The following is a 12,311-nucleotide window of genomic DNA, read 5'->3' as shown; positions in this document are numbered from 1 at the left end:
CTGCAAGAAGATCAAACCTATCCATTCTGAAGGAAATCAGCCCTGAGTGCTCACTGGAAGGACAGATCCTGAAGCTGAGACTCCAATACTTTGGCTACCTCATGAGAAGAGAAGACTCCCTGGAAAAGACCCTGATGTTGGGAAAGATCACAAGGAGATGGGGACGACAGAGGACGAGATGGTTGGACAGTGTTCTCGAAGCTACAAATATGAGTCTGACCAAACTGCGGGAGGCAGTGGAAGACAGGAGTGCCTGGCGTGCTCTGGTCCATGGGGTCAAGAAGAGTCGGACACGACTAAATGACTAAACAACAACAACAAGTAGCACAGTGAGCAGGGGGAAAGGATAGAGGTATCTGAGTGCTTAAGTCTCAACTATAGTTTCCTATTGATGAAGTTTTTCTGTAGAATAATCATAATTTAATGTGATATGAATCAGCAGGAATGAGCCATACAGAAAGCCTCAGACTTGCATACTACCCTCTTTCCCCACTCCCCTAGCTGTGACAAACTGTGGTTATTATTAACTATACTTGTTTCAAACAAACCAATTCAAAACATTGTTACTGAAGTTGCTTTGTTTAAGCCAACCAAGATTACACACGGTTCTAGTTCTGGACATAGCAAGCTATGGTTAATCAAAAGCGGAAGCAAATACTTCTGAACTCTCCTCCCAGAAATACAGGAGGAGGAGAAAGGGAGAATTACACAAGGCTGAGGCCCTTCCTTCACCTGTTTATACTAGTGGATACCACAATCCATTTCTGAAACATGAAAAAGAAACAATGTTTAATATAATAAAAATCGGTTCTCATTACTATTAAGTATGTTAAGTACCTCAATTTATTTTAATTATCAATATGAATGTGGTAATACCTATATAAAACAAGAGAAGCATTATGATGCTAACAAAACTGAGATACATTAATGCATTGTCATCATGTAGTGTTTCTAAAATCCTTATTTTCACCTTCATTCTGAATAATTGAACAACATTCAATCAGAAGAAAATCAAGGCCCTTTACAGCCTTTAACTTAGTTAATAAGAAGCACTTTCAATAGCCACTGAACAGCTGGTTCAAGATAGCCTTAAGATACACATTATTGTTCCCACATACCAAGTTATCTACGCAGATAAGGTAATTGTGCAGAATTCATGAGCAGCAGGAAACTGGGATCTTTCAACACATACCCCAGCAAACCTTCCCCATTCCCAAGCCTGCTTGATATCCCTAGGCTGAATAAAATACTACAGTGGTACCTCGGGTTATATACGCTTCAGATCACAGACTCCGCTAACCCAGAAATAGTGCTTCAGGTTAAGAACTTTGCTTCAGGATGAGAATAGAAATCATGCTCCGGTGGCATGGCAGCAGTGGGAGGCCCCATTAGCTAAAGTGGTGCTTCAGGTTAAGAACAGTTTCAGGTTAAGAACGGACCTCCGGGACGAATTAAGTACTTAACCCAAGGTACCACTGTACAGGTATAGCCCAATCCCTGCAACCTTTACAGTCCTATACAGAAAACGCCCCATTCGGAACAATGACATTCAGAGGTACCGTATTTTTCACTCTATAAGACGCACCAGACCATAAGATGCACCTAGTTTTTGGATGAGGAAAACAAGAAAAGAATATTCTGAATCTCAGAAGCCAGAACAACAAAAGGGATCGCTGTGCAGTGAAAGCAGCGATCCCTCTTGCTGTCCTGGCTTCTGGGATAGCTGCGCAGCCTGCATTCACTCCATAAGACGCACACACATTTCCCCTTACTTTTTAGGAGGGAAAAAGTGAGTCTTATAGAGCAAAAAATACGGTAAGTCAAAGGGCAGGAGTGTGCAGCATCAACCCTTCAGTGCACTATATGAGTCTCCACCGATTGAAGCCAAATGTGGCAAAACCTTCAGAAGAGCAAGTCTTTAAAAAAAATGAAAAGGAGAATTGTATATTACTTATTAACATTGGCATGTGAATCTGGAAGTACACAATACTAATTCAAATAGAGATGCACACAAACCAGTGAGACAAGATATACCAGTTATATAATATTGCATTTACATTTAAGATACACAAGGTTAAATTATAATTTCCCAGCACCATGGAACACATATACTTTATTTTTTACATTTATTATTCTTTTCGCTAGCTTGTTATACTGAATCTGATCATTGATCCATCCAGCTCAGCATTTTCCACTGACTGGCAGTGGCACTCTAGGGTTTCAAGTCTTTTCCTGACCAATCTGGAGATTCCTAGTTTTGAAGCTTGGAACATCTGCAAACAAATAATGTGTTCCACCACTAAGCTACATTAAAGCTTAATATTGTACCAGAAACAAGCATCTATGTTGATCTTTCTATTTTATGGATGAATTATTTGCCATGATTATTTGACATATCTTTACGGACAGTCATAGGCTACAGGTGAAGGTGAGACAAAAAAAAACTTGGCTTGTTCACCTAGCTGAGGTTGTGTTTGTGAAGACAAAGTCAAAGAAAGGACATTTTTTAGAGGGCACTGTCAAAAGCTTCAAAATAGGAACAGCTAAGAACTGAAAGTGTTTCAAATGCATTATCTCTGTAAACCTGTCAACATTCTGTAAGGTACAGTTGGTTTATTTACAATATTTATGCATGGCACTAAAACAGAAAGTTGTTAGAGCAGCTTGCAACACAAAACAAATTAAAATTGAATAAAAGCTTCACAAAAATAAATCTAGTGCAGCAGAAAAATCAAGAAGCAGAGACTAAACAGTGGACTAAAACAAATTTACCTGGTCAAAACATATTTAATGGGCCAGAAGAAATAAAAAAATAGTATTTGCCTAGTCATTACTAATAATCACTTCTTTATTTCTGCAGTTTCCTAAGAACTGCATCCAGAGAGATGCTGAGAAAGAAAATCTATCGAGTTTATGACTGAACTGAAATTTGAAAGAGAACTCTCAGCTTGCAGCTCAAACGCTAAACCCCTAGGTTTATCAGACTGATAATTATTTATGCTGGCTGAAAAGTTGAAAGTGCAAACCTCTGCAAACCTATCAGTAAGCAACAGATATAAAATCATTTCTGACAGCACAACTAAGGGTGGCATGCTAAACTGAAGCAAGCTAGACAATTATAAAGACTTCAGACTCGCATCAACTTCAGTCTTGCTCATACCTCATACACACAAGATTATGTAAGCTCAATAGTTGTTATCCCAGAAGAAATAAAACTTGAGTTTCATTTGTCTGGCTCACACGTACCAAACTATAAGACAGACTGGATGAGCAAGTTTGCTGGTACATACTGACAACGCTGTGGTCACTTTACTCCTCCCACATTCCTGGGAGATAAACCATGGTTGGCTTAGCATGTCCAAATCCAGTCTGATTGTTTGTTTGGAGCAGGACAAACCACAAGCTCAGGTGGAGATGTAATGCTAAGCCAAACCATGGCTTTCCTCCTGGTAATGCAGAATAGGGGAGGGGGAGGGGGGAGGAGGAGAGAGAAGTAATGTGCCTGCAATTTTATTTCGGTGTGCCAGCAGTCTTGCTCACTCATGCTAAACCATACTTTGGATTATTGTTACATGTGAATAAGGCCACCAATTTCAATTCAACTGAACTACAAATGCAAGCAGATTAATTTTAAGTGAGCTCACATATTGCTGATGCAAAATAGCCAGTTGCTCCAGCATTCAACACCCCTTGCTTAAAAACAACTGTATGCAACTCCTCTCGTTTAAAGCTATTTCAGCACTTATTCAAACAGAAACTTCTAATTACTAGGGCTTTACTACCCTGAACAGCCATTAATGAAAAACTATGTTTTATTAGAGCAAGACCTGTCATTCAGGCTAAGAAAGGTGATTTAAAATAATTTCAAGTAGCGACAATTCCAAACTCTCCAATTTTCAAATCTTAAAAGAAGAGAATGAAGTAAAGATTACGATAGAGAAAATAAAGATGTAACTCTTAAGTATCTATAGCAGGGATGGGGAACTTGTGGCACACAAGTTGTGTCTGAGTACAAGATCCATTATCCCTGACTATTGGCAATATACTGGGTGGGGCTGATAGAAGCTGGAATCCAAGAACACCTGAAGGACTGCAGTTTCCCTATGCAGCTTTTCAATGAGCATGGTTAGAAAGATAGCATAAAAATTCCTATGTCAATAAATACAGAGCAATAGATGAGCAGAATAAACAAGCAAGTGGTTAATTCTTTTCTGCCCTGGTTTGGAAAAACTGCATATTCAGTTCTGGAATGCACTTCTTAAAGGATGGGGGAGAAGGCTCTTCACATTTTTATTAAACTGAAATATGGAGTTTTATGCATTTCAGCTTAAGCACTGCCCACTTAAATCTCTTCTTTTGCCACTTATCTCTGTTCCCTTGGATGGATTACGGAGGACATCAAGAAGTATTCTTCCTTTTTCTCACTTGAGCTTTTATACTTTTCATCATCACTCTGTAGATCAAGGTCTTTCCACGTATTAGTTGGCAGTAAAGCCAAGTTTATGACCAAGTGTACACTTGACAGGAAGCTGTCTGATTAATGTACCTTTATGTACGGTTCCCATATTTCAAAAAGTAAAAACTAGGACACCACTATAATGTGAATAATGGGAAAAGCAACTTGAATTTGAAAATAAACTATCACCAACTCAGCTGTTGTCCTTTGTTCCCTTTCATGGAGATTTGAAAATTTGTTCCTTTATTTATTATTGCATTTATATCCCACCTTTCCACCAAGGAGCTAAAAGTGGCATACATGGCTCTCCCTAGCTTCATATTTTCTATGCAACTACCCTGTGAGGTGGGTTAGGAAATTAATCCATACATAATGTACTGATGTTGTGCAGGCCACTGGGAACCCAAGGTAATTTACAAGCCTCACAACATTTGCATTTTGATAGGCAGATAAGGAGCCACTATCAATATTCTCTTTGACTATGCATTTCAGAAGAAAATGCCTATGGAAATTAGAGATGCAATCTCAAGAATGGGCCCATTATGAAAAAGCATTTTCGCTACCAACACACTCTATAAGCTGAGAAGTGAATGGCCAATAATGAAGCCAACAGCCTACTCTTAATGGTTTCAGTACTGAAACCCTTATGTATGGTTAGAAGAGTAGGCCTTCCCTACCTCATCATGCTTACTCCATGGGTGCAGAAGGGGGAGAGGAACCAGGGCTTCAAAACTTTCACAGACAATTACCAGCACTAGAGGTGGCTTCCAGTGTTTATACCCTCTGGCATCTACAAAGGCTCTTCTGCTGTATTCTGCTCTGGTGCCACTGTATTCTGCTCTGGTCAGACCTCACCTGGAGTACTGTGTCCAGTTCTGGGCACCACAGTTCAAGAAGGACACTGACAAACTGGAACGTGTCCAGAGGAGGGCAACCAAAATGGTCAAAGGCCTGGAAACGATGCCTTATGAGGAACGGCTAAGGGAGCTGGGCATGTTTAGCCTGGAGAAGAGGAGGTTAAGGGGTGATATGATAGCCATGTTCAAATATATAAAAGGATGTCACATAGAGGAGGGAGAAAGTTTGTTTTCTGCTGCTCCAGAGAAGCGGACACGGAGCAATGGATCCAAACTACAAGAAAGAAGATTCCACCTAAACATTAGGAAGAACTTCCTGACAGTAAGAGCTGTTCGACAGTGGAATTTGCTGCCAAGGAGTGTGGTGGAGTCTCCTTCTTTGGAGGTCTTTAAGCAGAGGCTTGACAACCATATGTCAGGAGTGCTCTGATGGTGTTTCCTGCTTGGCAGGGGGTTGGACTCGATGGCCCTTGTGGTCTCTTCCAACTCTATGATTCTATGATTCTATGATACTACTTGTGGCCCTTCATATGTTGTTGGATTCCAGCCCCCATCAGTCCTAGGCAGTATTGTTGGCGCTCAAGGATGTTAGGAAGCTACATCTGGAGACTGAGGAAAGTTCTTCTAGGACCTACCTACAAAGACTATTGGGAATGTGATCTTCTTCACTTCCCGGTGGTCCCAAGCAACCTACAGAACTAAAAGCACTGAGCAAACCACCGTTTGCTTGTGAAAGCAAGTGAGCCTTGATTTCAAGGAATGGCCACCGCTACCTCCAATCCCCCTCACCTGTTCTCTCACTTCAGAGGTGCAGCAGGGTCTAGGCCTAGAATACTACCCTAACCGCCCTCGCCCCAAAAGGAAAAGCAAGTGTGCAAATAAATGGCAGAGGCTCCTACGAGCTTGAGGAATGTGAGCAACCAGGCTGCTTTCCGAAACTGGCCCAGCCCTCCCTGCTGAGCTTTGACAGGGGAAGGAGCTGCTCCTGCAAGGCACAGCCCGCCTCTTCTTGCTGCAGCTGCAAATACAACTTTTACTACTCTTCTCCCCACCCCATGCTGGCGAAGTGATTGTATTGGTCTTGAGCCACACCTCTTTCTTGCCCTCCTGATTTCCAGGTGTCACAGCTGAAAGCATCAAGCTCCCTGGGCCCAATCTCCACCACAACAAGCAAGTCCACATGTGAGAGGAATCCTTGCGCAGAAACAGGCAAGAAAACCCTTAATAAAATATTTTATATATATATAAAAAGAAACAGATGCCTCTGCACACTCACCCAGCACGCCTATACCTTTCCCCTTTGGGTGTCATTGAATACGAAGGAGGAGAAAGGCCATGGGTAAACTACATACAATGTGAGTGTGTGTGTACACTCACATATAATATTGCGCATGCACAGAAAATACACATGCAACACACATGTACCTACTGACAAACGCACACGTACATAGTCTGCATAGTCTATATATCCATATATATCTCACATACATACATTTATGTACAAAATGACATATATACTGCTGCCTTCCTGAGCGCTTCCAATATTGGATAGCTTCAGCATGCTCAGGGACCCAAATGTAGGAAATGTATGCTTTCCCGTGCCTTCTGCAATCTCCACTGGGCCCACACCCAGCCTTCTTACACTTGTGGGCCCGAGTTTCTCCTGACAGCAACGCAAGGCGCCAGTTTCCCTACTTACCCCCGCCCCACCTCTGGGATGGGATGAGGAGGGGAATGGGGACCCCCCCACACACACACACACCAGGATGCCCTTCTCCTCCCACACACACACATCCCCGCCGCAACCACCACCTGCAACCACGCTTGAGAAAAGGGGGCGACGGGCTCTTCCAGCTTCTCGCCCCACCCGAGCTGAACTCTGGAGGCCCGCTCCTCCTCGGCTTCCTCATGGCTTCCCGGAGGCCTCCTTTCCCCCGACCCAAAGTAGCCCTGGCCCTAGAGAAGCCCGCATTCCTATACCTTTCGTGACGTGTGCGAGGGCGGGGGGGGCGGAAGGGGAGAATAAACGGGGGGGGGCCGAGGGAAATTTGCCCCCTAGGACCCCCCCCTCCCTGCCGCCCCATAAGCGGAGTTCCTCCTCCCGAGTAAACCCCGCCCCGACCCCCTCAGCGCCACACGGGGAGGCCTCCTACCTATCGGGGGCTCCGGCTTGGGCTCCCCCTCGTGCAGGGAGTCCTGGAAGTGGACCTGGCGGGGGCCGCCGGAGCCGGGCGCGGCGCCCCACAGGCGGCTGGCGGTGCCCCTCAGCAGCCGGCTGCTCTTGCCCGTGAAAGTCGTGAGGTACTCCATGAGGCGACACGGGCGGGGAGCGCGGCGCGGGGAAAGGGTCTTCTCCCCACGCCGAAGGCCGGGGGGTGGGGTGGGGGTGGTAGTCGCGCCGCCTGCCTCTCGAGCCTCCCTCGGAGCCGGTCGCCTCACAGCAAGCCCGCCCGGAAAGCCAAAAGGGCCGGCGAGAAGGGCTCGACCCGCTGGGCGAAAAGTTGGGCAAAAGTTTTTCTTTGACAGGCTCCGCCTCGAGGCTGCGGCGCTTAAAGGGGCCGCGCCGCGCGGCGTGGGTCCACCTACGTAGTATATCGTAGATGTGTAGGGTTGGAATGGGAGCCCCAGGGTCATCCAGTCCAGCCCTCTGCGAAGTGCAGGGATCCGGCGTGGGCTCGAACCACCGATCTTCTGGTTAGCGGACGCACCGACCCACTGCGCCATGGTGGCGGCCGTACAACAGTTTATCATTTTGTACATAAATGTGTGTGTATATACTACGTACACACTACGTATGTGTGTGTTTGTCGGTAGGTACGTGTGTGTTGCATGTGTATTTTTTCTGCATGCATGCGTGTGTGTGTGTGTGTGTGTGTGTACACACACACGTGGAAGACAGGAGTGCCTGGCGTGCTCTGGTCCATTCAGTCACGAAGAGTCGACTAAACAACAAATATATATATATATATATACACACACACACACACATACACACACACACATATACACTCACACACACATATACACTCACACACACATATAAACACACACATACATACATACATACACACACACACACACACACACCATATTGTATGTAGTCAGTGGGATCTTGCCTCTGTTTGTGTGTAACACATACACACTATGTATGTGTGTATTTGTAAGTAGATACATGCCTTCGTATAGCATGTGCAGTTGTGCATGTGCTATATAATATGTATAGCGTGTGAGTGGCTGATATTTCCATATGCAGTTCTGTACTGTGTGAAGTCCTGGATAAACCTGTGCCCAGGATTGCGCCTTGAGGCTTTGTTTCAGCAAGGATTGAGGGTTAAGGGGTCCTGCCAAAAGTTTTACATAAAAGGTGTTTTTAAAGAAAAGAAAAGAAAAGAAAAGAAAAGAAGGGCTGTTAAGGAAGTAAGTGATGCAAAGTCATGCATATTTCCTGGGAGGCAATTTGTTGATGGGCTGCGAGTTTGAAGAATGGTTTTTCTCCCAAGAATTCTGCACTTGAAAATATTCACTTAAATCCTTTTTCTTAAACTTAGATATGTGATGGCTGTTTGTGACTTGTGGCAGGATTTTGATTTTTTTTAAGCATTTGTATGTATTGGTGGGGGTGTTTTTAAGGCCAGGTAATAGCAAGTATTATTATACTGCATTATAGTTACACATAGGTTTGTGGTACGGGAGTGAACTCAGTTATTGAGTAATTTTGGCACGTGTGCTTTACACAAGAGTTGTGACATCTCATACAATGTGCTGGGTGGCTGCAAATAGCACAACACCCATTTACTTGAGGCTTAAAGCTGGCTAATGAGCCCCACTTAAAAAAAAATACATCACATAAACAAGAGTTCAGTCATTGAGCAAATGACTCAGTCACTTCTGTAGGAAGAACAGCATGTCTTGGAAATATAATTTAAAAATATAGATGCCCTGTATTTTTATCCAAAGCTAATTTAAATAATTGTTTCAGCTATGGCTTATACCTGCAGCCCTTGTTTGTGAAAAAGTGCCTAGAATGGAAGGCGCTTGATTAAATCCATTGCCCATTATTTTCCCACATTTCTTGTAGCAAATAAACCGTGTGATAATAAGAGAGTGGGTTCTCATGGTCTGTTTGCTAGGGAAAATGTGGGGAAATGATGGTAGACTATTGTGCCAAACAAGAAGCAGAACTACAACTGGTAGTAAATAAATTTTCTGCTTTTGGTTTCTCCTGCTGGTGTTTACTGGCACAGGAGTCATGGCAGGACGGGCTGAAAGTCAGAAACTCTTGTTACTGGTATGTAGGCTGAGCTTGCTATGTGACCACTTCACCCAGGTCTAGATTTTTCAGTGTAGACCAACAGTTTACCATAATTTACCACATTCATTACTAATCAACTTTGGGAGGTATGATAACTTACCCTCCGTGCACTGCTGAGGGAGACCCAAGGGTGGTGAAAAGGGAGAGGGCCTTTTCAGTCGTGGCTGTCTGTGGAGGGACGCGGGTGGCGCTGTGGGTTAAACCACAGAACCTAGGGCTTGCTGATCAGAAGGTCGGCAGTTCGAATCCCCGCAACGGGGTGAGCTCCCGTTGCTTGGTCCCTGCTCCTGCCAACCTAGCAGTTTGAAAGCACGTCAAAGTGCAAGTAGATAAATAGGTACCACTCCAGCGGGAAGGTAAACGGCATTTCCGTGCGCTGCTCTGGTTCACCAGAAACGGCTTAGTCATGCTGCCCACATGACCTGGATACTGTACGCTGGCTCCCTCAGCCAGTAAAGCGAGATGAGCGCCTCAACCCCAGAGCCGTTCGTGACTGGACCTAACGGTCAGGGGTCCCTTTACCTTTAAAGACTTATCTTTAGATAGGCAAATGTAATGTTGTTTTGCTATTATTGTGCTTCCAAAGCTTCCTGTGGGTCTTATGGGGGTTTGTTTTGTTCTGTTTTTGTGATATAATTTATTTATTTTTATATTTTAAATGTCTTGAAAATTGCTTGGAGACCTTCGGGTAACAAGTGTTTAACAAGTGCAATAGTAATAAAAAGGTAAAAAAAGAAAAAAGAAAGGTAAAGGACCACTGGACAGTTAAGTCCAGTCAAAGACGACTATGGAGTTGTAGCCCTCATCTCGCTATCAGGCAGAGGGAGCTGGTATTTGTCCACAGACAGCTTTCTGGGTCATGTGGCCAGCATGACTAAACCGCTTCTGGCGCAATGGAACACTGTGACAGAAACCAGAGTGCATGAAAACGCCATTTACCTTCCTGCCACAGTGATACCTATTTATCTACTTGCACTTGCGTGCTTTCGAACTGCTAGGTTGGCAGGAGCTGGACAGAGCAACGGGCACTTACCCTGTAGCAGGTATTTGAACCGTCAAGCTTCTGATCAGCAAGCCCAAGAGGCTCAGTGGTTTAGACCACAGCACCAGCCGCTCCCCTTCAATAGTAATAATAATAACAAATAAAATGGATATATTATAATATTTTTGTACTATTTTCACAATTAACATTACTGTTTGTTTGTTTGTTTGGTTGGTTGGTTGGTTTTACAAGTGCAGTGTATTATTAAGATTTGGTTTTTAGAGTTATTTTCTTGGTTGGTAATAACAGCAAAGTTAAACTTCACCTCCAGTTACCACCCTGCAGTTGCAGAGCAGAAATAACAGGAAGAAAGGACACCAAGGTCCTGCCAAATTTCACCTGCAAATGCCTATCTGGGTGAGGAAAATCACTGTAAAGAGTGGGAGTGGTGGGTGGGAAAGGGAGGGGCTTTTGCAAGTGACCGGTGAGTTGAAGGAAGAATTATACAAATAATAATCCACTTCTTGCCTGCTGATTCTCCCCTGCTTTCTCTTAAGTCCTGTATTACAGGAAAAGTGGGGAAATGTGGGATTGGTCTTCTGTGCAAGTTTTGGCAACTCACAGTCCCCGTCCCCCCCTTGCTGGTAGATTTGAGCGCTCCCATCACTCACCACCCAATAAAATGGCAAAGAAACAAGAGGCCAAAATTAGCAAAAACTTCAAGGCACAGGAAAGTTGTTGTGTGTTTTTTAAACAACAACAGAAGATTAAGGTAGGAAAAGGTAAAACTATAGAACAGCATGTGGCGGTGACCTGTAATTACTCTGGGGACAAATGTGGTGCCAATAAAAATAAGTGCTAATTGCAGCAGTGAATGCCAGGCATACTGCCAGTAGATGCTGTGCGAGCTCTCAGGGAAATTCTGCTTGCACAAATGGCTGCTGAATAACTCCTGAGCCTCCTCTGAGGCACTCTTGCCAAATTTCCATGATACTCTGGTCTTCAGATAAACATGTGCCAAGCAAAAAGGTGCCTTATTTCTCTGTTGTTGATTAAATCTGAATTAGTTCTTAAATGTGAAAAATCTGCAGTGTGATCATGTCACTTCTATATATTGTTCAGGGGTACTGCATGAGATGGATATCTGGCGCATAGGCTGGTGCATGTAAGTTTGAGGAGCCTGGCCAATGCTTACAGCGGGTGACCATCAACGTTCCCCCTCGGGAGAACCAGCAGCCCAGTTGCCACAGATACTCATGCCATTCCTATGCAGCAAGCACACCAACTCTTAATAAATAACCTTTACCTATGAAGGGCTGCACAAACTGCACATTTTGCCAAAGGCCAATTGCCCATCAGAATGCTGCATTGGCAAAAGAAAGATGGGAAAAAACAACCCTGTACCTACTGGAGTTTTTAATGATAATATTTATTTTTAAGATTAATATGAATCATAATATCCAGCGGCTTAACAAAACATCCAACATTGCTGTTCCCTCCCTAGTTTATGTTCCTATCCTTTCCATTCTCAGGCACAGGACCAATAAAACTCAAGTTATGCAGAGACCACTACGTGAAATGATATAATATCGGGGGGGGGGGAATGAAGAGGAACCCATTTCAGTTAGTCTTCACTAACACACTTGAAGAACAAGGGCCACATAGTGTTTAAAAGTATCAGTCACGACCCGGTTGTTGGTTTTT

The 12,311-nt window shown here is 43.9% G+C and overlaps 1 protein-coding gene across 7 annotated transcripts in view; it reads right to left on the bottom strand.

The window, feature by feature from the left end:
• OXR1 (oxidation resistance 1) overlaps positions 1–12,311 on the bottom strand; it is a 189,228-nt gene that overhangs the window by 45,428 nt on the left and 131,489 nt on the right. For 2 of the 7 annotated variants that reach the window (XM_082235549.1, XM_082235548.1), the window contains exon 1: positions 7,467–7,818. The exons of 4 other annotated variants lie outside the window; for them this stretch is intronic. In XM_082235549.1, coding sequence (XP_082091675.1) covers positions 7,467–7,623 — 157 coding nt within the window. In that variant the 5' untranslated portion in view covers positions 7,624–7,818. Of the gene's footprint in view, positions 1–7,466; positions 7,819–12,311 lie in introns of those variants that run through there. One more of the 7 variants, XM_082235547.1, reaches the window with a different exon arrangement.

Source organism: Podarcis vaucheri (assembly GCF_965113315.1).
Source record: "Podarcis vaucheri genome assembly, chromosome: 8".
Taxonomy (NCBI): Eukaryota; Metazoa; Chordata; class Lepidosauria; order Squamata; family Lacertidae; genus Podarcis; species Podarcis vaucheri.
The sequence above is the reverse complement of the archived record's forward strand: the minus strand, read 5'-3'. Positions and strand labels throughout refer to the sequence as shown.